Source organism: Terrapene carolina, unplaced genomic scaffold (assembly GCF_002925995.2).
Source record: "Terrapene carolina triunguis isolate 2854851 unplaced genomic scaffold, T_m_triunguis-2.0 Scaffold139, whole genome shotgun sequence".
NCBI classification, from domain to species: domain Eukaryota; kingdom Metazoa; phylum Chordata; order Testudines; family Emydidae; genus Terrapene; species Terrapene triunguis.
Window position 1 is genome coordinate 3,201,027 of NW_020664490.1, and position 26,596 is coordinate 3,227,622.

Sequence of the window (26,596 nt, forward strand, 5' to 3'; positions counted from 1 at the left end):
TAGTGAATGCTAATGGGAAGGGGGTAGGTTTAGCAGATAAAATAAAAAAAGAACAAGTTAAAAATCACTTAGAAAAGTTAGATGCCTGCAAGTCACCAGGGCCTGATGAAATGCATCCTAGAATACTCAAGGAGCTAATAGAGGAGGTATCTGAGCCTCTAGCTATTATCTTTGGAAAATCATGGGAGACAGGAGAGATTCCAGAAGACTGGAAAAGGGCAAATATAGTGCCCATCTATAAAAAGGGAAATAAAAACAACCCAGGAAACTTTAGTTAGTTAGTTTAACTTCTGTGCCAGGGAAGATAATGGAGCAAATAATTAAGGAAATCATCTGCAAACACTTGGAAGGTGGTAAGGTGATAGGAAACAGCCAGCATGGATTTGTAAAGAACAAATCGTGTCAGACCAATCTGATAGCTTTCTTTGATAGGATAACGAGTCTTGTGGATAAGGGAGAAGCTGTGGATGTGATGTACCTAGACTTTAGTAAGGCATTTGATACGGTCTCGCATGATATTCTTATCGATAAACTAGGCAAATACAATTTAGATGGGGCTACTATAAAGTGGTTGCATAACTGGCTGGATAACCGTACTCAGAGAGTTGTTATTAATGGTTCCCAATCCTGCTGGAAAGGTATAACAAGTGGGGTTCCGCAGGGGTCTGTTTTGGGACCGGCTCTGTTCAATATCTTCATTAACGACTTAGATATTGGCATAGAAAGTACGCTTATTAAGTTTGCGGATGATACCAAACTGAGAGGGATTGCAACTGCTTTGGAGGACAGGGTCATAATTCAAAATGATCTGGACAAATTGGAGAAATGGTCTGAGGTAAACAGGATGAAGTTTAACAAAGACAAATGCAAAGTGCTCCACTTAGGAAGAAAAAATCAGTTGCACACATACAGAATGGGAAGAGACTGTCTAGGAAGGAGTAGAAAGGGATCTAGGGGTTATAGTGGACCACAAGCTAAATATGAGTCAACAGTGTGATGCTGTTGCAAAAAAAGCAAACATGATTCTGGGATGTATTAACAGGTGTGTTGTGAGCAAGACACGAGAAGTCATTCTTCCGCTCTACTCTGCTCTGGTTAGGCCTCAGCTGGAGTATTGTGTCCAGTTCTGGGCACTGCATTTCAAGAAAGATGTGGAGAAATTGGAGAGGGTCCAGAGAAGAGCAATAAGAATGATTAAAGGTCTTGAGAACATGACCTATGAAGGAAGGCTGAAAGAATTGGGTTTGTTTAGTTTGGAAAAGAGAAGACTGAGAGGGGACATGATAGCAGTTTTCAGGTATCTAAAAGGGTGTCATAAGGAGGGGGGAGAAAACTTGTTCACCTTAGCCTCTAAGGATAGAACAAGAAGCAATGGGCTTAAACTGCAGCAAGGGAGGTCTAGGTTGGACATTAGGAAAAAGTTCCTAACTGTCAGGGTGGTTAAACACTGGAATAAATTGCCTAGGGAGGTTGTGGAATCTCCATCTCTGGAGATATTTAAGAGTAGGTTAGATAAATGTCTATCAGGGATGGTCTAGACAGTATTTGGTCCTGCCATGCAGGCAGGGGACTGGACTCGATGACCTCTCGAGGTCCCTTCCAGTCCTAGAATCTATGAATCTATTAGTAATGTTACTAGCACATTTTCTCTCTTATTTGCTGCCTTGCATTTATTTAATATCTGCAGAAGTAACTTACCTAGAAAATTCCAGCACATTAAGAATTTCAAAGGCTTCCTCTTTCCCCAGCTGCAGAAAAATACATTGTACAGAAAATTAAGATGATGTGAACGATGCATATATGTATAGAAGCATCATGATTTCAAATGTGATGTGATGATAGCGCCCTCTCCTGGTTAAAGAGGTATACTGTCCTATTTCAGTCTAACTGTGAAGTGACAAATTCAGCCCTGATTTGCTCTTGAACAACTCCAGTGACTTTCAGTTTCTCTATTACCTTACGAGCCTGCAGTCACTGATTTTAGTGGGGTTGCATCTATATAACAGAGGAAATTCTAGCTCCCAATCTTTGCAAGCACATAAGTATGCTTTAAAAAAGACTAAACATTTAAACCTGCTAAGTAAAGGCCATTGACATAAGGAAAGGGTTCAAATATGGTAATAGACATAATAGATAAACAGTGCACCACCTGAATAAAAATCTTCCAGCAGAAGCAGAGACATTACTGTGATAACAAATCTGAACAGGCCTAATAAGCAGGATTCCCCCAAAAGTGTGGGCATTTATTTCATGTGTCAGACTGCAACGTACGGGAACAATATGCAAAAGAGACTAAGATTTTCTGTTGAAAATTGCCGCATTTAGGAGCAAACCCTGGTATTACCAACAACCCTCCCCTGCACAAGCACAACGTTTCAGAGATGCAGTGAAACCTGTTTGATTCTACTGCACTGGGAAGCAAGTGCTGAGGGATCTAATGAAGGGACTGGTGGGGTAACTGTGGGTGGGCTGAGGGAAGAGAAATGAAGGGTTTATGGATCTACAACCAATCCTGTAGCAGAGCAGAGGTCCAGGACCTGACTGTAGCCTCAGAGCTGCACTGGCAGCTGCAGAGCTTGGCCTAGGGAGGGAGGATTCCCTACCCATAGAAGCGGCATCACACAGCCCAGATACAGTACTCAAGCTGCGTGCTGGAGGCAGGATTTGTCTTGTGGTGCTCAAATGGGCTTAGCTATTTTAGTGATAACACCAGGTGCAGAGTAGGTGGGAGGGCCCTGGGCAGGTCCAGACAACACTGCACATCCAGGACCTACAACACGCTTTTTAAACCAAGTAACAGTGTTTTGAAGTGAAGAATAGAGATTCAGCTCTAGCACATGCCAGGACTTAGAAGTTAAAGGGACAGTTACATATGTAATTACACTAAAGTATATATTCGTTCCAATCTATGTATTTTTTTTCTCTTTGGGGGAAATCTTCTCCCCATTGCCCATCTCAAATTAATGTGCTTCCCAGAGCATCCCATAGGGGCAGCTTCAATTTACTGCCTTGATTAATATCTGTTGCTCTTTGCCTGTTCCACTGAGGAAGGACCCAGGGATTCACCTCTAGCCAGATCCTTGGCTCTGCCCATCCCACTCTGCCAAAACCTGTCTGCACATGGCCTCAGAGGGAGCCCTGTAGAGCTGCCCGTGGACCCATACAAAGGGGATGTATCCCATGCACATATCCTTGAAAGCTACTGTACACCACACATGCTCTACTTACCGCATCAATGATAACTGAATGTGGAGTTCTTCCTGTGAAGATATAGCCAAGCTTTTTTGCTCCTTTTACTAACGCCCCTTCATCTGTCAATACAAGAAGCTTTGCTTTATTGGGGACTAATCAGAAATATAATCAGATGACAATGGAAAAAAACTACTCCCATGAGCATTGCATTGGCAGGATACGGGAAACGGGCAGCCACTGAATCAGAGATGTCTAAAATCTGTTACCGAGAGGAGCTACATCAGCAGCAATTAAAAAGTTTCCATCATAACCCTTAGATAAAGCATGCTTGCACTGGCATTCCTCCTACAAAACTGCATACAGGTTAACAGGGCTGCACACATGTACTTTATACTTGGCATTCTGTATATAATGCATTGTATTTGTTGAAGCATTAACCTATCCTAAATGCTCAATTACTGAGGGACAAGTTATACTCATTGCTATATTTGCTTTCCATGACCAACTCTTAGTATAAACTTTCATGAGTGATGTACCCGAATATTTGGATGCTAATATCTAAACTGTATCATTAAACGTATTAACCTAAATTTGGGTTATTGCAGATTATGTACTATATGAATTTTATGACTTTGAAACCAAACTTTGTACTTTTGGATAATCTAAGCACTATACCCAGTAGGGATGTAAATAGCGGTTAAAAAAAGGAACCGTGTAACTGATTAAAATTGTATCGGTTACATGGTTAAATGTTTTATGCAGTGCTCTGCTGCCGGCCCCTGCACCCAGGGATCCTGGCCACGGACCGCGGCCGGGGATTCCGCCACCCGCGGCTGGGGACTTCACGGCCAGCTGCCAGCCCTGCGCCCAGGGTCCCTCCTGGCTGTTGCCCCCAGGGTGGCAGTGGAGTCCTGGGCTCCGGCCGGCAGTGGAGTTTAATCATTAACTGTTAACTGAAACCGATAAGACTGATGCTTATCAGTTAACCGGTTAAACATTTACATCCCTAACACCCAGATGTACAGACACTCCTTCTTTAACCTGTGTATTATATAATTGTAACATTTGCTTTAATACAAAATTTTAAATCTGTTACTATTGAAGAGCCATAGTTTGTCTGTTCGTGTTCTGTAAAGTTTTCTTTAAACTTGTCTGGAAAATTAGGACGATCAAAGCTACGTACGTCAGTATTTATACAACATGCATTTAATCCAACTTCTGCTGGAATGACTCAACAACTTCTTTCCACACAAAAATTCACCATATTCTATTGGAGACTGGGGAAAGTAATGAAGAGCTCAAATAATTCTTCAAGTTAGAACTCAGAGGCAATGCCTCAGGCAGTGGGATGTACCACATGCTTAGAGAAAGACAAGTGGCAAGGTCTGAATTCCCCTGTATCGGTGGGGTTTGCAATGTCCAATTCCATTGATCCTGGTATATCCATGAGGAAAGCCTTCCCACATCCTGAGAACAGAGCTCACAGCTGAGCCTTCCTGTTGTTTGCTCTTCACCCCACTCCTGTACCCAACCCTCCCTGAAGAGAGGTAAGAGGCACAGAGAGGAATTCATGCTCCTTGGACCACATTAAGCACTGAACAATCTCCACATGGTAGGATAAAAAAAAATCAAGTTATATAAAAAAAAAAAAACTGTCATTGAGGGGAGTTTGCCACAGAGCTACTCCCCCACCCCAATCTGCAGGGCATGTCTGTTCCTTCTGGTCTCCTTTGTTCCCCTCAACAGCACAGAATGGAGGGGAACATGGGCCCCAATAAATTCTGGACCCAATTCTTAATTGTCTCATGTCCTGTGTAGTCGTTTACACCTTCATAAAGTGGGTGCAGGATGCTGCCAAAGTAGAACAGTGGCAGTGTTTGCGTTCATTTCGCACAGGCATAAAGGATGACACAAAGGGCAAAGCAGTGGACAATCAGGTACTGCTAGCTCGTTGACGGGGCTAGTTTGTGATTGGTTGCTTCAAGGATACAAAAAGGGGATAAGGGAGTCAAAAATGGAGTCTCACCTTGCTAGTTGCCTCAAAGGGGTGGCAAAAGTCTTGGGTTGTGGGCCCACCCCACCCCTCTATATAATCCAGCAGAAGCAGCTGGTAGCAGCGGGGATCACCTCTGAAGGATGAAGCAGTGGCTGTGCTCTCTCTGTACAGTGGGGAGTGCCAGGAGATAGTGTACCCTCTGTGCACGCTGGTGTCTTGAAGGCACCATAAAGCCCATTATTAGTCATACAGAAAAGGAGATTTTGTTTGCTTTTAAATGTGGTTTTTAATTTAAGTGCATTTTTTTAAAAGCTCTTGGCTTCTCTCTCCCACTCCACAAAAGAAGGAGAAAATGACCAACCTGGTGAGGAGGCCTGGTAGATTATTGTATTTTCATCTCTCTCAGGAACAACAGTGTGACACACGGCCAGCAGAGTGAGGAACTCCTGTATGTGAGCAGCTGTGGGCTACAAAGAACATCACCAAGTTAGTCTGGTACTTTCATTACAAGGAGACTCAATGTATAAGACATAGGCACATTCTGGATTTTAAAACAGAACTCGGTCTGTTTAGATGTGCAACACCCACTTCTCTAACTCAGTGTATTGCCTCTTTCACCTCTCAGCCATGCTAGAATATTGAAGATATCAAGAGCCAGTGCTAATGAACTCTCATTCTGTGTGCAGCACTCGATCTACAGATAAATTACTTACACACACACACAGTTGGAAAGCCAGAACCATTGTCCTTCCACTCAAAAAAACAAAAGGGGCTTGATTTTGTACAGCCCTGCACCTTGTGTAGTCATTTACATCTTTGCAAGGTAAAAGCAAAGGAATTAGTGTAAAATGCTACCATTGGACTGTGACTGGAAAAAATGAGATTTGGTAGCATTTATACCAGATTTACACAGGTGCAAATGACCACATAAGGAGCAATGTAGTATAGGATTAGGCCCAAGTGCTCTGCTAAAAAGACTTGTGGGGACAAACAGCTTAATTAGTTCTAAGAGAGCTCTTCAAATTTATGAGTGGGATTATATGACAGGGTTGCTTGTGATGGTTGGGGGCAGGGCTCGGCAGCCATGGGGCTCACTACTGAGGTCATGCAGAGCATTTTCTCTCTCTCTCTCTCGTGCCTGGTTGGCTAGTTCTTACTCACATGCTCAGGGTCTAATTTATTGCCATATGTGGGATTGTGAAGGAATTTCCCCCCAGTCAGACTGGCAGTGACTTCAGGGGGATTATGCTTTCCTCTTCAGTGTGTAAGTGCAGGTTACTTGCTGAGATCATCTGTGTATCTCTCTCAATCAATTTCCTGCCATTGCTGGGGCCTTGAGCATTGGTGCACCTTGGTCTCTCCTGTTCTCTGCCTGTGGCACACAATTGTTTAGTCTCCTGTGGGCTGTAATACTTTGGTCTAATTTCAGTTGTTGGGATTAGTGTGTGGATGCTGGTGGCCTATAATATACAGGAGGTCAGACTAGATGATCTCGTGGTCCCTTCTGGCCTTAGACTCTATGACTATGACTTGAGCTAAAGGTGACAGCAGTAGTAAGTTCCTTATCCTCTCTATGGGCTGGCCAGTAGAGGACAACAACACTCACTCATCTTGTAAACCTCAGCGTGAACTTTACACAGCCAAAAATGCACAATCAGCTACTATACTGTCCTGCTAGTATAACCCACACACCTTCTGGGTGTGGTGTTCAGTCCCATCTAGTAGCACCGAGACCACTTAGAGAGAGAGATTAATAAGTTTGCTCTACAGCCTTAGCTAACAGCCAGCTGGCTTTTAGCTCATGCGGTAGAGGCTCATGCCCTAAGCTCCAGAGGTCCCCGGTTTGATCCTGACGACCGGCGTCTGTCGGTGTTACAGTAGCACTGTAGCTGGCCTTGTTGAATAAGAGATGGTCATATAAAAATGATCTGAGATTTTATTAAAAAAATGATTCCAAGATTTCCAGTACTCACTCATAGATTCAAAGTTTAAAAGGGACCATTGTGATCATCTAGCCTGACCTCCTGTATAGCACAGGCCACAGAACTTCCTCAAAATAATTCCTAAAACAGATCTTTAGAAAAACATCCAGTCTGGATTTACAAATTGTCAGTGATGGAGAATCCTCCATGACCCATGGTAAATTTTTCCAATGGTCAATTACCCTCACAGTAAAAAATTTACACCTTAGTTCCAGTCTGAATTTATCTAGCTTCAACTTCCCGCCATAGGATCGGGTGATATCTTCGCCACCAGACTGAAGAGCCCATTATCAAATATTTGTTCCACAGGTGGGTACTTATAGAGGATAATCAAGTCACCCCTTAACCATCTCTTTGTTAAGCTAAACAGATTGAGCTCCTTGACTGTAATCACTATAAAGCATGTTTTCTAATCTGTAAATCATTCTCGTAGCTCTTCTCTGAACCCTCTCCAATTAATCAACATCCTTCTTGAATTCTGGGCACCAGAACTGTATACAGTATTCCAGCAGCAGTTGCTCCAGTGCCAAATACAGAGGTAAAATAACCTCTCTACTCCTACTTGAGATTCCCGTTTATGCATCCAAGGATCACATTAGTTCTTTTGGCCACAATGTCACACAATGAGCTCACGTTCAGCTGATTATCCATCATGACTCCCAAATCTTTTTCAGAGTCACTACTTCCCAGGATAGAGTCCTCCATCATGTAAGTATGGCCTACTTTCTTTGTTGCCAGATGTATACATTTACATTTAGCCATATTAAAATGCATATTATTTGCTTGTGCCCAGTTTACCAAGTGTTCCAGGTTGTTCTGAATCAGTGACCTATCCTCTTCCTTATTTACCACTCCCCCAATTTTTGTGTCTCTGCAAACTTTATCAGTCATAGTTTTATGTCTTCTGTCAGGTCATTGATAAAAATGTTAAATAGCATAGGGCCAAGAACCGATCCCTGTGGGACCCCACTGGATGACGATTCCCCATTTACAGTTACATGTTGAGGCCTACCAGTTAGCCAGTTTTCAATACATTTAATGTGTGCCATGTTAATTTTACATGATTCTAATTTTTTAATCAAAATATTGTGAGGTACAAAGTCAAACACCTTTCAGAAGTCTCAGTATATTATATCAATACTATTACCATTATCAACCAAACCAGACTCTTTATTAACAGAGTCTCATATCAGCCACTCCATTATCTTGTTTGGAACTGATGTCAGGCTGACCGGCCTATATGTACTCGGGTCATCCTGTTGACCCTTTAAAAAACCTGGTACAATATTAGCTTTCTTCAAGTCTTCTGGAACGTCCACAGTGCTCCAAAACGTATTGAAAATTAACACTGACCGTCCAGTGAGCTCCTCAGACAGCTCTTTTAAAACTCTTGGTTATCTGGGTTTGCTGATTTTAAAATGTCTATCTTTATACCTTCTATTTAACATTGTCCCGAGACACTAGTGGAATGGAAAGAGCATTGTCACTCTGCATCATCTGTTTTTCCCCCAAATAAAGAACATAAGTATTTATTGAATACTTCTGACTTTTTTGCATTATTATTGATATTTCTACCATTTCCAGCTAGTAATGGATCAATTCCATTGTTAGCATTCTTTTTGTTCCTAATACATTTTAACAACTCCTTCTTATTGTCCTTAACTCTGCTAGTCATAGAGTTCTACTTGTGTCCCTTGGCTTCCCTTATCAATTTTCTACAATTCTTAACTTTTGATTTATAGTCATTACTATCAACTTGCCCTTTCTTCCATTTGTTATATTTTTTCACTTCCCCTCTAATCTAGGTTGGTTTTTAACCAGCACAGCCTTCTTCCTCAATTGTAGGATTGTGGCTTTTTGGGCATCTAGTAAGGTGTTCTTAAAACAATTCTCAATTATTCACCTTTTTTTATTAAATTCTTCCTGCCCAGCTGATTTGGCTCATAATTGTTTTCAGCTTTGTGAAATTGGTCCTATTAATTGCCGTATGTGTGTGTGCGCGTGTGTGTATATATATACAGAAAGAGAGAGAGAGAGAGAGAGAGATCTGGACTTTATTCTGCTTACACATTATAAATGTGATCAAGTCATGATCACTTGTACCTAAGCTACCATTAACTTTTAGTTCTGTGATCAGTTCCTCTTTATCTGTCAGATTCTGTGAGCAGGTCCTGCCTCATACCAGCCCTCTAATACAAGGGCTTATGTCTCAGGCTCTCTTCCTACTACAAGTGACAGAGCCAAAATTAAAACTCTGGAATTCCTGTCTCCTAGTCCTGTAATTCAACTACTATAATTTCCCTTCACCTTGCCCCTTTTTTACCATTAAAAAAATAAGTTTTGTGCAGCTTCAGAGGTAAGGTTAAAAACAATTCTGCTTCGAACTGCAGTTCTACAGTAAGGACAACCTATATAATAAAATTCTAGGACTGTCACTCTTTGAAGCCTAGAATGTCTGTTGAGTCAGCGTGAAGCAATAGAAACAGCTACAAACATTGTTGAGGGCTCTTTTTGTTTAGAATATCACCAGGTTGAATAATCCCAGAATTCACTGAGAACAATTTTTAAGTTCTCAGCCATTTTGACTTTACAAATTACAAATCATGCAACAGCAAGACACGTATTTATGCCAAGCCTAGAGTCCTAGGTAGCATAGATAACTCACTCAATTACCATCCCTACTCTACAGCTAATTTGCATGCAATGATTTCATTGGTTGTATGAGGGAGACTGCAAAGATGGTGGCATACTTGGCCCAGCTGCCACAGTTCTTCAAAACCACCCACACAGCACCAAACCAGTACACGCAATAACCCCAAATACACAGAGCCCCTGACGGCAGCATGCATCACTCATTCCCCACCCGCACAATTCAACACAATCTCCCAGCACAACACAGTCGACACACAAATCAACACAACCATCCACTCAACAATACAACCAGCAGACACAATAAGCCCAAACTTCTCTGAAGCCTAGAATGCCTTGAGTCAGTGTGAAGTGATGGAAACAACTACAAGCATGGTTGAGAGCTCTTTTTGTTTAGAATCTGAGCAAATTCAATCCTCCGTGGGATTCACTGTCTGTTACTGCCCAACTTTTAAGTTCTCAGCCATTTTCAGATTTTATTTTAAAAGCCACACATGATTTTACTAATTATACCCATGCAAAAGCAAGGGCTCGCAGCTACTAGTAATGTGTAACAGCCCACATTACACTTCAACTGTAAAATCCACTGCCATTGGCAGGGTTTCTGATTAACTCTTTTTTCACAATACTAAGGCCACAACATCTTGCAACAGCTACTGCATGACATTTCAATTAAAAACTAAGTAAGCTCAAAAATTGTTGGGAAGCAGATGTCTTAAGATGTCTTTGAAAAAGAAAACAATACACCTAGTAAATATATGGTTAGTTTACTTTGTATATTTGTTTTATACTGTGAATATTTTAATAGTTAAGAATGGAATTTGGCTCCCATCATTAGACCCCTATGGGATTGCATGGGTACATCTTAGAGCAGAATTTGGATCCATCCTGAGCAAATACCGGTAATCATCTAATTTATTATTACACCGGAGAGCAGAGACTACATTCAAGGATATGAACAGATGGTATATCATCAAAAAGAAATGTGAGAAATGGAAATTTTATTGTCCAGGAGGTTACATGCAGTTGCTGTGTTATTTCTAATGAAAGCGGTGAAACTTATACCCCCATCTCCACAAAATATGCAGCCTGCTGGATTCTCATTTCAGCATCTGTTGCTGCAAGCCTTTGATGTCCACATAACAAATATATTACCTAGCCTATTATGCATTTTCACAATTTCTTTCCATCTGAACCTGCCTTCCCCCGCATCATAAGTTTTAAGTGCTACCTCCTCCTCTATTTGGCTTGTATGAAGCCAATTTAATTTGTTGCTGTCTTTATGTTTTCACAGTTTACAATGGATTACATGGCAACCTCCCAATTCTATAGCAACAGATCACCAAACAGTGAGGCCTATCGCTTCAGCTCTTTCGCACAGCTGCCATTTGTTTTCTTGCTATATTGTTCCAGCACTGACACAATATTTATTGTGTCAATGAAGACTGAGACAGAATCAAAATACTACCTCAGAATTAAGTGCAAAGATCCTCATGTTCATTAACAACTTCTGTGGTTATAATTCTGATTCTCCGTTTGAAGTGTACCCCCTGCCCACACAGACTATCAGATTCTGCATTATTAGTTATGGTTTTCATTTAAAAGAGGAGAACCCAACCATTCTGTCGCTGAAATTCTAACAGACCCTTGAAATTCCTTGTTTAGCCCTTGGGCCATGCCCCAGCACAGATGCCACCACTGCTTTAACTCTTGATTCCCCCCCTCCCCCGCCCCCGCCTTCTTTTAGTCCCATTTTTCTTTTTTATATATCTGGACATTTTTCTACTTTTTTATTTTGCCCTTTATCTTGTTTTGCTCCCCATCTGCCCACTAGTAGCTCCCACTCTTACCAGCACCATTGCTTCTAACCTTCTTTCTCCCAGGCACCAGTTATTCCCATCCAATCATGTTAACCCTAATTTTAATGTTTGTGCTTAGAAGTAGAAATCTATTTCTTTTCAAGTTTCACCCTAAAAAGAGACCCCCTATGATATATGTAATCCTTACCAAAGCACTCCCTGGCCCAGATCCTCAACCCATATACATTGCATCCAATGCACACATGCAAGTCCGGATTTTAAAACACATGTAGGAACATGCTCACAAAAATCCAAATTTGCAAGTATGGTGATGCCTTCATTGGGTTATGTGTGGGGAACTGAACCCAGGACCACCTGATCTAAAAGCATGACCCTTTACTGCTTGAGATAAAGGTCAGGGTCTGTTAAATTAGGAGGCAGCGGCAGACTTACAAAACCTCATTATGTTGTCTGGCCACTAGAGGGGGAACAAAGACTCAGGCTTTGTTAATACTGGGTCCTCTCTGCCAGCAGAGCGGATGCTGAGTACACAATTTAATTGTCGTGGATTTGGAAATCTGCACCTGTATGCCACAGCGGGTAGAGCACCATTATTTCTATCCCCAAGAATCTCCAGACAGATACAATGATAAAAAATGTAACAGAAAAAAGACTTTAAAATGCATCTCTAACTTAGTAGTGACATTTAATGTTAGATCAACTCCACGGTTCATAACATTTCCAGAAAGGAAGTAGATTGACTTATTTTTCAGTCAGTTTGTTCATAAAGACTTACAAAACATTTTGCAGGGTCACATGATATGTATTTACTACCCACAAGATAACAGTTCTACCACCAGCACAGCTAGCAAAATAATTACCCATTTTAGTCCCATGTGGGCTTGGGTCTCACCATTGCTAAATGCCTTTAAATCAGTGGTTTTCAACCTTTTTTCATTTGCAAACCTCTACAAAATTTCAAATGGAGGTGCGGACCCCTTTGGAAATCTTAAACAGTCTGCAGACTTCCAGGGGTCCATGGACCAGAGGTTGAAAACTACTGTTCTAAATGCAATATGACAAGAACAAGTATTACTTCTCATGTCTACCACACCTGTTTGAGGCTCAGTCCTGTAAAATGCTGGGCACCCCTGAAACATGAAGTCACTAGGAGTTGAAGGTATTCAGCACCCTTCAAGCACAGACATAGAAAGAATTCATATCTGACCTCTCTCAACATCCAAACAAAACTCATTTTCCTCTAACTGTCATGGTCTGAAGGTCCCACAAACATGGGAGAAGATGGTTTGTTTGTTTAACAAATTGCCAGCCGTTACCGAATATCTGTTTTTTTTTTAAATTGCACATATCAATGAGAAGGAAGTGGAGCAGGGGTGCGGACAACCAGCTTTTTTGAAAATTATTCTTTTTCCTCCCAAACCATGGCAATTTCTTATTGTTTGTGTGCTGATGAGTGGGTAAAGTTTGGGCTGAAGCAGTTATTTCCTGAAAAGTGTCACAGTCCCCTAAAGTCTCCTACAGACTCTTAAAAACTGCAGTATATCCGCACCTGTGTGTTTTATTGAGATGAAAGTCTAGAAGTGTAGAAAATGACGCAGTATTTTTTTATGCCTGTGATAAAACAGAACAGAGTCAGGGCATGGGGGCTAGTTCTCAGCTCAGCGTTGTGGGTATTTACTGTGCATGTGTGACAGACCCCAGTCATGGGCGGGTGGGATGGGACCTCTGGAGCTTAGTGCATGAGCCTCTACCGCATGAGCTAAAAGCCAACTGGCTGTTAGCTGAGGCTGTAGAGCAGACTCATTTTATCTCTCTCTCGCTAAGTGGTCTCAGTGCCATTAGGTGAGACAGAACAGCACACCCAGAAGATTTGTGGGTTACACATACACAACTTTGAAGTTCCATCAATCGATTTTACCCAGTTTATAAACAGTTTAACATACTCAGCAAACATTATTTTAAGTCCTTGAAAAGTCAGCTACTTCCATTCTAATAAGAATTTAGGGCTTTTTCCTAAGGATACAACCTGTATAATCTCCTTGATGCTGTGGCAAAAAACATCCAATGGAAGCAGCTGTGAAAGGCAAATATGGGCATTCTTTCTTCCCCCAAAACCTAATGAAGAGGTCATGCGAATCCTTTCATATATGTCAAGTGACAGTGAATTTTTTCTCCCAGAAAACTTTCTACAGAATAATCTTTCTACAGAATAATCAATCTCCTTGATTGACAGTCAAAATTGGATTTGTCCATCAGTCAATATTCAGAGTTAGCATTGGACCAAAAGAGCTAAGAAATTTAAAGAAGATGCACGTGGACAGCAATGTCCCCAGATGATGGAGAACATTCTCCTGGGATATAAGATAGACTTGCAACCTTGGGCTGGGAAGTCTGTGTGAAATCAAGGGCTATGCTAATGAGTGAGCACATGTGTATATAGTGTTTGTGAAAAGCAATCACAGATTGCTGTAGAGACCAAGGTCCACAAGTTATGTACAAAACACATACAGCACAGGCAGACAATACAAGCTTCCCCATAATGCTCCATCAGTGTTGCTCAATCCTTAGTTTAAGGGACCACTTCTAAGGTTGAGAGAGTAATTCAGTCTCCCCAATCCATTTGAATTGGCCTTTCCTCAAGGACTACTAATGAAGGCACTAATTAGTGTAAATTGTGGCATCCACCGAACGATACATTTCTCATAGACCATTGAGCTGCCATCAGATGTTAACTTACACTCATTCCAGACTGACACCGTGTCTACACTACAAAATTAAGTTGATCTAACTTATATCAGCGTACAGCTGCTGCAGTAATTACATCACCTGTGCATGTCTACACATTGCTCCCTGTGTCAGCAGTGTGTGTCCTCACCAGGAGCACTTGTATTGACTGTACTGTCACTGTGAGGCCCTGTGGAACAGCAGGGGCCGGGCCATGGGGAAGAGCCAGGGAGCCCCCCTGCGGCAGCTCCCCACCTCCCCTCCTCCCGGGGAGCCCCCCGTGGCAGCTCCCTGCTCCGCCCTGCGGCGCCCCTGCGGCAGCTCCCCGCCCTCACTCCGCCCAGGCAGGCCCCCCTGCGGCAGCTCCCCGCCCCAGCTCACCTCCGCTCCGCCTTCTCCCCTGAGCATGCCGGTGCCGCTCCACTTCTCCCGCCTCTCAGGCTTGTAGCGCCAATCAGCTGTTTGGCGCGGCAAGCCTGGGAGGGGAGGAGAATTAGAGCAGGGGCGGCGTGCTCAGGGGAGAAGGCAGAGCGGAGGTGAGCTGGGGCGGGGAGCGGTTCCCCTGCACCCCCCCCCCATTACTTGCTGCGGGCAGCCCTCCCTGTGCTCCTCTGCCCCAGCTCACCTACACTCCAGTCTACTGCCTCCCCTGAGCGTGCTTTTTGGCGCCTCCAACTACTTGGCGCCCTAGGCGGCCGCCTAGTTCACCTAGTGGTTGCACCGGCCCTGGATGCAGTGTGAGAAAGGGCACTAAACTGTGGGCTTCTATGGTAACAACACTTCTGGGTTTTGACCTGTAGGTGGAGGTATTCACATACTTTTGCTTGATCAGAAAAACTGAATGCCCTTTGTGGGATCTGAAACTTAAATTTGTATAGTCATCTTTTGCGGACCCCTTAGACATAGTCTGCAAACCCCTAGGGAACAAGAGACCACAGGTTGAAAACCACTGATCTAATGAATACAAATCAGAAGAATGTAAAGATACCTAAACTGGGCTGTGGTGATGTGCATGGGACAGGAGCTTTTCTTGATGCAGTTTACTGCAATGCAGGGTCAAGTAAAAGAATAAAATATATTCTGCTGGCTGGACTACCTCTCTGATGAATAGATGGAAACTGAAATCCACAAACATCTGCAGACTCCATGACAGTACATTATGCCATTGATCATTATTAATTCATTAAACCTTCAGGCATTCATATTATGTTGTAATTATAGTTCTGAAGTATTAGAAGGTGTAAACAGAAGAGAAAGTCATGCGGTTGTGCACGTCTCCTTAAAGCTTCTTTTAATAAAAAGATTCCTCACCAAATAATACTTTAAATACTGTACTTTAAATATTGTATAATTACTAATACTAATCTGACCATTTTTATTTTTTTAAGCTTGGCACCCATTAGTTTACAAAACCAAAACCTAGTTAGAGTGGTAGCAGTCTCTGAGATACTAAGAGAAAGGCAAGGGCCAACATTTTCAAAAATGAATTTGGGTAACTCAATGCTTAGATTTCAGAAAGTGCTGAGTTCCCACCTGAGGAAAAAAGGCCCTTTCAAGACACCTCCAGTTGGGCACCCAAACCTGGGCCACCTAAAATCACTAGTCACTTTTAAAAGAAGTCTTAGCCTAAGTTCATTTTGTTATTAAACTTCCTCTCACGCAGGTCCATATAAGTTAATTCCAGAGTCTGCCTTTGGGATAGTGCAGTATTGTAGTGAGACCTGCAGAAAGCACCATGCTACCAGTATCAAGGACCAATATTACAAGAATCAATACTTCTTTCAATGGAAGTAAATTGTTTCCGATAGCACAGTATCTATGGAACATCTCTGAAAAATCTAGTATTACTGAACCTATAAAATCTCTCTCAGTGGTTAGGATTCTTACCATCCCATATTATAAAACTACATCTGTTAACAGAAACTAGCTGGTACCCATATAAAAGTCACCGTTTGGTCAGAGTTCAACAGCAGAGGTAGCACTCCCTCCTCTTTTTTACTCTTCCCTTTTAGTTCTCCATTTCTTCTCCCTTCTCATCTCTACTCAACTACTTTTCTCCCCCACCTTCCTTTCTTTAAGTGCTTCTATCCTTGGTAGAATGCACCAGTAGTAGGTGACATGATCATACACACTTGAGCAAATCTGCCAGTGACCTTCCATCCCAGGGAGAGCAGACAGAAAGACCTAGCATATTTTTGAGACGTAAGTTAAGTAATATTTGAGAACTAGACTTACATGGTCACTTTCAATATTCTGCAACAGCCGTGGGTCATCAAATTCGCATGATTCACTGGTAGAAGGAGGTAACTGGCTGTGGAGCAAGAAAAGGGATTATTACATTTAACACTACAATGGCAACATTTTCTTTTCCATTATTAATATAGACCTCATCAGGAAATATTAAAGGGACAGCATCAACTAAAAAAAGAAAATCACATTACTGTCTAAAAACATATTATCTACTATTATTACAAGTAGCACCTAATATTATTGTAAGTGAAAGGGAGAAGCAGGGAGAAATATTTGTCTTTATTTTCAGTTTATTTTGTTCATTTTACAGCAATTTGCCTATCAGCATTTTCACTCTTTCTCCTGTATAGTCAGTGCTCCCTGTTTGTGGGTCTTTCACTCATCAACAGAAGAAAGAAAAATGTTTTAAAAAACAGGGAAAATGTGGCTGTAAAACCTCAGAAATTGGTAGGAGACACAGAGCAGGTGTAGTATCAAATGTTACTTTTAAATATGTTTGAGATTACTAGATTTTGTTTGAAATGGACTAGATTTAAAGTTGACTGTGTTCCTTTGAATTAGGTTGCTCTGTTTAATTTAAAAGTTTTGATTTTAACCATCTCAAAATTTATCATTTCTCTCTCTCAATCTCTACTCCTCTCCATCTATCTTTACTACAAACAGTCTCTTTTGGGATCTTTCATATCAATAAAACCTGCCTGAACTTTTCAAGTTGTCCTGTAGGCTCATGCTTATGCAGTTGAATGATGCTAACATAGTATAGCACTGCCCAGCACACTTTCAGTAAAGAATCCTCCATGGTGCTGTAAAGCAGAGGCTGGGAAGCACTGTGTTGATTCAAGAAGCAGCATTCCCTCCTCTCCTGTAGGTGACACTGTGTCGTGTGTGCTACGGTAGCAGCAAGAGAGGGCACATCAGAGAGATGGAAGGGAGCAATTGCAAGGGGGAGTGGAGAAAAGTGCAAAAAGGTGGTGGAGGGGAAAAAACTTGTGGAGAAAGGGGGAAAAAAGAGGAAAAGATGCAAGAGGAAGGTAAGAAGGAAGAGCAGAGGAAAAGGAGACCATGGGGGACGGGGAAAGAAACAACAAGGAAAGAAACAGGATGTGGGCAAAGAGAAGAGAAAGATGGTGGAATATTGATGGCAAAGAAATGAACAGAGGAGGAAATGGAAGAAAAAACAGAAGAAGGAGAGGCAGAGACAGAAAATCCACCCCACCAAAAATAGCACCTCATGTCAGTTAGACAGGAAGTGCTTCTTCCTTCCTTAGAGGCCACTTCAGGACATGGGAAGAGGCAGGATCAATAGGGAAACCCAACTCACTTGGCCAAAGGTAAGAAAAATTAAAATCAAAATGAAACAAAAACACCGGTAAGGAAAGAGGGAAGAGGCTCAACATTTTGGGCAGAAAGGGAATTGCATCCCGTTTTCAACTGTTTCCTCGGACAGAAACTCCAATGTACACCTTCCTCATTGCTAACCTATATTTGTCATTAACAGCCAGTTCACACCCTTCCTCTGGCATCTCTTCTTTCCTGCCTCATTTCAATCTGAATCAGTTACAGTGGCAGTGACAGTTCTTGCCTAAAGCTCCCTGCCAGGGTTTCACCATGAGATCACTCTGGAGGCCTACACAGACTCCTGCTTCCTATTTTTTTTATTTTTCTATTAAAAAAACCTCTATTTTAAACAAAAGACGTCCTCATGTCATCTGCCTAGATATTTCCATTCAGACAGTTCTTGATCAGATTGCAAGTTAACTTAAGAACATAACAATGGCCATACCTGGTCAGACCAAAGGCCCATCTAACCCAGTATCCTTCCGACAGTGGCCAATGCCAGGTGCCCCAGAAGGGATTGAACAGAACAGGTAATCAACGCGTGATCCATCCCCTGTCGCACATTCCCAGCCTCTGGCGAACAGAGGCTAGGGACACTATCCCTGCCCATACTGGCTAATAGCCATTGGTGGACCTATCCTCCATAAACTTATCTAGTTTTTTTAACCCTGTTATAGACTTGGCCTTCACAACATCCTCTGACAAAGAGTTCCACAGGTTGACTACGCGTTGTGTGAAGAAATACTTCCTTTTGTTTGTTTTAAACCTACTGCCTATTAATTTCATTTGGTGACTCCTAGTTTTTGTGTTATGAGAAGGAGTAAATAACACTTCCTTATTTACTTTCTCCACACCAGTCACGATTTTATAGACCTCTATCATATCCCCCCTTAGTCATCTCTTTTCCAAGCTGAAAAGTCCCATTCTTTTTAATCTCTTCTCATACGGCAGCTATTCCATACCTCTAATCATTTTTGTCACGCCTTGGGCTTTTCCATTCTGACTCTAAACTTTGGACAAACAATAATCTTTCATTTATATGTGTTAGATATGTGCTAGCTGTCTTCCTTTGTATAGTCCCAAACTAGTTCCAGTCAATGATTATTACCTAAAGTCTTCTGATGAACGTTCTCTTTCCAACTCCGGAAAGTGACTAAAAGAAGGAAAAAATGTATAGTTATTGGCTAGTTTGATAAAAGAAAGGGAGTACATGACAACATAGAGCTAAGTGGTTAAAAAAAATCAGGTTTGAAACACCAATACCCTGGAAACATGTTCATCAACTTGTAGCAGAGATTTAACCTTCCTCCTTCCAAACATTTCAATTAAATACCATGTAACGTACCCTGAAAGGCTATTTTGGATGGGACCTTAAATACTGAAGACACTTCCTGCTTTCCATCGACATTAAAGGATAGATTTTTAAGGAATCAAAATGCTAGGGACATGCCCCAAAATACACTAGTAACGGTAAATCTAATTTGTACAAGCAATTACCATGACAACATGTACAAATGGCCAGATAAGCAACTGATTTCAAATGGGGCAATTCATATACCTTCACAAGAGCTTTACAAACTGGCAGACCACATAAAGTATAACCAGTTTTTTAGGAGAGGCAAAATAGAAGACATTAAAGACATAATATACTTTATGTTATAAAAACATGGCCACAGAAGATTCCATACTGGGGATTATGCACCCCTGCACAGGTTCCCAGGAGCTAGAAACCAAATTGATTCTTTGTATTAAAAATAAACAAACCCAACGATTTAAAGCAGACAGCATAAAAATGAGAAGTAGTTGCCCTTTCTGGGGGAATGTTACCAGACAAAAGAATGAAGAATTGGTCACCAAATATGAACTATGGGCTAAATCCTAATTCAGCTGAAGTCAATGATTTTAGTTGGATAAGGTCTTGACACAACATTTGGTTCCCTAAGGAAAACCCTATGATGAAAGGCCTGAAACTCATTTAGCACCACTTGTTTCATTCTAACCAGTTAGGTAAGAGGAAGAGGAAAACACCTTATTCAAACAAACCTTTCCAGCACCACATTTAAATTATTTCAACCTCTGCATTCCATAATTCACGCTGCAGGAGAAACTAACAATTTATTTTATGGGCACAAAAATGAATTTCTATTAATACAACCAAACAGTTAAATTTAATTTTGTTACAGAACAGAATACCAATTTGCAGAATTAATAAAATTAATTATTAAGCTATGGAGTTTATAGAAATAGTACCTACCCGTATGTCACTCCAGCAATACTACATTTCTTGAAGTTCATAATATTGCATGTTAGAGTGCCTGTTTTATCAGAAAACAGGTATTTTACCTAGAATACAAATGAAACAATTGTAGCAAGTTCACAAGATTAACTTGCATAGAAGCACAGTCCAAACAAAAGGAAAATATACATTAAATCAGAAAAAAAAACCACAAGAAAGTATGCATGTTTAGGAAATACAGCAGTACAGGCCAATGCAAACTTGTTGCAGTTTGTCAGAGATGATTTGTTCTATCTTACAAAAGCTACAGGCAAATTCCCAGGAAAAAAAATTAAAATAAGAGTTAATATTGGTAATATAGTTCCTCTAAAAACAAGTAAGGACCAGATCCTGAGTGGGTATAAATTGTCAGAGCTTCACTATAATCAGTGGAGCTATGCTGATTTACATCAGCTGAAGATATAGCGCTAGAAGTTTAAATGAACAAAATGCTAACAAAAAGTGTCTATAAATTCTCAGTTAAGAATCCAACACCAATTTTAATTCAAAAAAATTCTGCATGAGGTCCTGTGAACTGCAGATCCATCCATCACTTACAGGCTGGAGACCAGTACTTCCTCACATTCCTGGTTTGAATCAGAGATCACAATGTCCCATTGCTCATTTTCCACATATCTGACAGATATTCACCCAACTCTTGTTTGTCACTTGGCTATGAAAGGCTCCATTGACACCCATCCACACCTTCAATACCACCTGGAGATCCCACTGTACTCCACCAGCCCTCCAGATGTGTGTTAACATCCCTAACTTCCAGACACAAGCCAGGCATTCACCTCTACACCTTTATAATAAGGGTATTAATTCCCCTGTACCCAGGGGCGGCTCTAGCTTTTTTGCTGCCCCAAGCACGGCAGGCAGGCTGCCTTCGGCGGCTTGCCTGCGGGAGGTCCCCGTTCCCGCGGATTCGGCGTACCCGCTTGGAGCGCTGGTGCCTGGAGATGCCACTGCCTGTACCAGATATAACCTGAAAGGGTCATTCCTTCATACAACAAAAGTCTTATGCTGTTGTGACTCACACATTCAACAGGGCAAACTTAAGTTTCTTTCACAGGACCTTGGCCCTGGATCCTTAACACAATTTCCAGATTTTTGAACACTTCCTTATTTTGTTATTTTAATTTTCCTATGAATCTTGATTTAAGAAAGATCTATTCTCAGCCTTAACTCTATTTTAGCAATGCTTTTGTACTAGGATTTCCTTTAGGTTTATTTAAAAGTAATGTACCAATCCTTTTATACTTATCTTCATGAAGCCTCAAAAGGGGCCTCTAGAACAGACCTGGGCTAATAATGAAAATATATTCATTGTATTAATAACATTTCATATAATTTACATTTCTTGACTATTCAAGAATTATCATGAAATACATTAAAATTATTCCATGGATATTACCTGATCAGCCCTAGTTATATGCTCACCAATTACAACTTGTACCTTATGTAACCCTCTTTGGCTTTGAACAACTTAACTGGTAAAGTAAACATTAGAAAGTAGAGCCAGTCCATTGCACAAGTTTTTATGGAGTCCTAGTACAGAAGTCACATTTGTAGATAAGTCAAATTGTTGATTTAAACAAATTATAAAAATGTCCCTAAGAAGAAAAAGCATTCATAGAAATGGAGGGCTGGAAGAGACCACAACAAGTCAGCTAGTCCATCCTCCCACACTGAGGCAGGATTAAGTAACCCTAGACTATCCCTGACAGGTTTTTGTCTAACCTGTTAAAAATCTCCAGTGACTGCATTTCCACAACCTACCTACATAACATGGTCATTTTTCAAAGATCCACAACTCAAAATTTACTTGTTCACTCAGCTAAACGTGAAGGTCTACATTTTCAAACATGACTAGCGATTTTGGGTGCCTCAATTTTTGAGTGCCCAACTTGAGTCAGCTAATGGGGGCTTAAATTTGAAGAATAGACATTCAAAACCTTCTGTAAACTGGTGTCTCGAATTCATATATCTCAGAGTGGGTAGCCAAAAGCTGAGACTCTCAAAGTTTTATGTTGGAGAGGTTGCCTAAAACTGGGCTTCAGATGGAAACTGTCTTCCAACCCAGTGTGACTCCTAATATATTCAGCACTGATAATCATTTTAGACAGAGGGACATTTATGATCCAGCTATCAAATTGAAAATATAAAAAAACCAAGGCAAGTTATCTAGTTACCTCAAGCAAATGATAATAAAGTCAATGACTGATGGATACATTAAGATATATGTAAATTAGATGCATGCTAGCCTAATTACACTGTATATTTCATTAAGAGATATGAAAGCCCTGAGGATCCAAAAGATTCCAGATTAAAATCAGAATTTCCATTATTCAAATTCTTGGCCTGGGGGAAAGACCAGTCTTACTCTGGTAGGAAAAACAGTGTCAACCAACCTGTTAAAAACTGTGCTTTCAGTAAATCTGTTATGCACAAGCCTAGGACTCTGCTGGGAAAGGGCTTTAGAAAAAAAGCTCCATTATAAATTTTCAAAGTAAAGATTTGGCATGTTAAAAAGTAGATAATGAATATACATATCTAACAGTGATAATCATTTTCGAATGCTACAATAGAAATTCTGCCTGTAAGGTCTCCACATTTTCTGGAATTTTATTTTGGGAAAGTTGACTGGGAAGTTCCTTAAGTCTGAAAAATATTCTATTTGTTATTCAGAATTGTACAGAAAAGTTTTGAGCAACCACACATATTTTATACTTTAATTAGAACAGGTTGAGACATTATTAATTATTATTATCACTAATTATTTGTACTATCATCGCACCGAGGAGCCCTAGTCATGGACCAGGACCCCAGTGTGCTAGCTCCTGTACAAACACAACAAAACAGATGGTCCCTGCCCTGAAGGACTTACAATAAATGCTCTTGTAAGAATGCAAGTGTAATGACTCCACAGGTTTCAAACCTGGGCCAGCGAGGTTCATGGAAGCAGCTTCATGCCAGCTCTTCACTTGGCAGTTACTGGCAACAGCTTACCTGAGATCCATGAAGCCCAGCCCCAGTGGGGGGCGCCATCCCTGAGGCCGGATTGGTGGAGTCCTAGAGCCGCTGATTGGCCTACTGACCCTACTTAAGCCAACAGCAGGACCAAGAAGCCATCTGAACAAGTGCTTTAGACTATGGCCTTGTGCTTCCTGCTACCAGCTCCTACTACCTGCTCATGCTTCCCTGGCTTGATCCCTTGGCATTCTGACCTGTCTTTACTCGGGGCATCTGACTTGTGATTTCTGACTTTCAGTTTGTTGCCTACCTCTGACCCACTGGTATCCTGACTTGACCTGTCTCTTGTTCTGATCGCCAGTTTGTCTCCTGCTTCTGACCGCCCAGTATTCCAAACCAATTGATTCTTGACTCCTGTCTCGTGACCATGGACTCTGGCTCCTACTATTAGGTTCAGCTGCCCACGACCCAACCGTGACAGTGACTTGCTCTTCATCCAGTTCAGGAATGACTGAATTGGATGAAGAGATATTCACTAATGTCTTTCTATTTTCCTTGTTGCAGAATAAAGAGTACAACATTTGCGCTTGGTGTTATAGGGAGTTAGAAGGTACAGCTAGGATTTAATAAACAATTTAATTAGAGATCCAGAATGCTGAATTAGAATGAAAGCTTTGGGATAAAATCATGCATCTACTGACCTGAGATAAAAAGTCACCATCTTTCTAAAAACATATGCTGTTGTTCAACTGCAAGTTATGGTGCTTGATGCAGGAATTACTGGGTGAAATTCTATGGTCTGCATTACACAGGAGGTGGAACTAAGATGAGCATAATGGTTCCTTCTGGCATTAAATCTATGAATCGCTCATCTCTAGCAAATACTCTGCACGGAGATCAGTGAGGGAAGAAACAGCCCCTCCCTCAACCTGGTTTCCAAAATTGAGAGCTGTTAACCACACTCACCAGTGTTCAATATCTCATATCTCAATAGACTACATGCAATCGGTGTGTCGGTAGGACAATGGAGGCACATGTACAAGCCTGCAGACTCAGAGTAGGTTTATGATCTTCTAAAACAGACCTTAATAAAAACTGAGGCAACACTTTAGACAAAACTGTGCCCTCAAATACACTCCAGCAGCTCCTACAGAAATTAACGGGAAGAACACTGACTGAATGCACCCCTGTATTAAAACCCTTCACACTACTGTAACAATCTTTGTACAAAATATGCTTTGAGAGATATCATTTGAAAGCTAATAACTCACTGGTCAATAATACCATGGTGAAATGTGGGTAGCAACATTATATGTAAAGTTATGAAGATAAGCTGAGGTGATGATGGAAATGTGTTTATCAGACACGTCTGGGGAAGGGGTAAGCCTGTTTATCAAAGACAAAGGATAAGCTGACACCTCTAGCCAGGTGTCAGCAAAGTTAACCAGTCAAGTGGCCATTCTTTGACAACAAAGGCAGGCAGGGACAGATCGATCTGCATTTTAACAAACAAAAACATGGAACCTCTTTCACCACCAGACTCCATGTCTTCATCCTCAGAGTGGGAAGGAACTTTATCTAGGGGTAGCCATCAGGAAAATGCATTTCAAAGACTGACTGGACTATAAAAGTGAGGGCCAAAACCACCCCAGATATTATTTCTTTCTATCTCTCTTTCACCCAAGATGACAAAAACATCAGCTTTTTGGGGAGGGATCCTAACATGAAAATTTGGCAAGCAATGTTGCTGGGAACATGTGGTACAGATTTTACCTAGAACCAAGTCTAGCTCGGTAAGTTTTAGTTACTAGAAAGCGTTTTATCTTTATTTCTCTGGTAACCATTTCTGACTTTACTGCTTTGTACTTGTACTCACTTAAAACCTATCTCTTTGTAGTTAAATAAACTTGTTTTAATCAAAACTAATCCAGTGTTGTGTTTAAACTGAATGATTTGGGTAACTCCAGTTAAAAAGCAAACTGTTGAATATTGACCCCTTGCAAGGGCAACAGACCTCTAATATCTATACTGTCCAGGAGCGGGCTGGACAGTGCAGAACACACATTTTTGGGAAAATTGAGGGCAGGGTGTGTTGGGGGTCACCCTGCAAGTGGTAACCAAGGCTAGTGGGAGCTAGGGTGTGAATGGAGTGTTGCTAGTAGGCTGCAGCTATACACAGATACTCAGGGGGTGCCCTGCGTGCTCTTTGGCTGGTTGTGAAGGGCCCAGGTTGGGAGTTAAATCAGCAAAGAATTGGGAGCACCCAAGCTTGTAGGGCAACTGGGGACACAGCCCCTAACTGGTCTGAACTACACCCCAGCATGTGACAAACATACACATTCCAGGGCAGAATTTGGCCCCTTAGAGGAGGAAAGATGGTCTTTTGGTTCAGGCACTGAACTGGGACGTAGGAGATTTGGGTTCAAATAGTCTAAGTCAGAGTCAGGAATTAAGTGACCTTGGACAAGTCACTTAATCTTGCTGTGCAGCACAATTATCTACCTGTAAAATAGAGCTTCCCTATCTCAGGGTAAGAGGTGGACCAGAGAAAAGCCTATAATTATTATAAGAAAATCGTTGCCTTTGTATGGTACCTTTTCATGTGTTTCTCCTAAGTTATATGACAAGTACGATATTCCCAATGAGGTTCTCTCACCTGCCCAAGCTCCTCATTAAGGTTTGAAGTTCTGGCCATTGCAGGTGTATCTGTTTCTTGATAATACATATCTATGTCCTGAAAGAAAAGTGAAAACAGACCTAAGATATACAGTTTAATCAACAGTTTAAGTCTCTTCAGGCAACATACTGCATTTGCTGCCCACGTGACTTCCAGCCACGCCAATGGGAGTGCTGCTGCAGAGCAAAGGCAGAATATGGTCCTTTGGAGAACAACAGTTTGTCTCTCAAATGTATCTGTGTAGTAGACATCTTGAAAATGACACCTATTAAAAAAACACTGGCATTTCCTTTGCTGCATGTTCAGCTCAATGCACAAAAAGGGTCAGGAGTCTTAACACAGGGAAAATTCTTTTACAGGATATCAATAATTCTACCCAGAAGACATATAGTTAAAAGTCACTAAACTACTGTAGTCCAGACCTCACTTCTAAACAGAAAAACTGCTCACCTATACTACAACCAGTTCTGTTTATATCATTGCATTTAATTGGAATACATTGCAAAAATAGCTACTGCATGTGCCAGTAATCCGAGAAGCAATTTTCCAGATGACTCAGCTTGGAAATGATTCAGTTATACTCACATAAAAATCTCATAGGCAAAATAAATTTAACTTCATCTGGGGTTATCTTTTTTTAGGGGTCTTCTTCTACAGCCACGTTGAAGCCCTGAGGTTGTACATATGCACACACCCAGGCAGATGCATATGATACAT

General features: G+C 41.2%; 1 protein-coding gene across 1 annotated transcript in view; it reads right to left on the minus strand.

Moving 5' to 3' along the window:
• Positions 1-26,596, minus strand: part of LOC112112818 (phospholipid-transporting ATPase IB-like) — a 422,105-nt gene that overhangs the window by 337,329 nt on the left and 58,180 nt on the right. Inside the window, exons 12-18 of the mRNA XM_026653425.1 lie at positions 25,859-25,936; positions 20,206-20,294; positions 19,060-19,104; positions 16,599-16,674; positions 5,550-5,655; positions 3,229-3,311; positions 1,699-1,748 (exon numbers count right to left, since the gene is read on the minus strand). Coding sequence (XP_026509210.1) covers positions 1,699-1,748; positions 3,229-3,311; positions 5,550-5,655; positions 16,599-16,674; positions 19,060-19,104; positions 20,206-20,294; positions 25,859-25,936 — 527 coding nt within the window. The remainder of the gene's footprint in view (positions 1-1,698; positions 1,749-3,228; positions 3,312-5,549; positions 5,656-16,598; positions 16,675-19,059; positions 19,105-20,205; positions 20,295-25,858; positions 25,937-26,596) is intronic.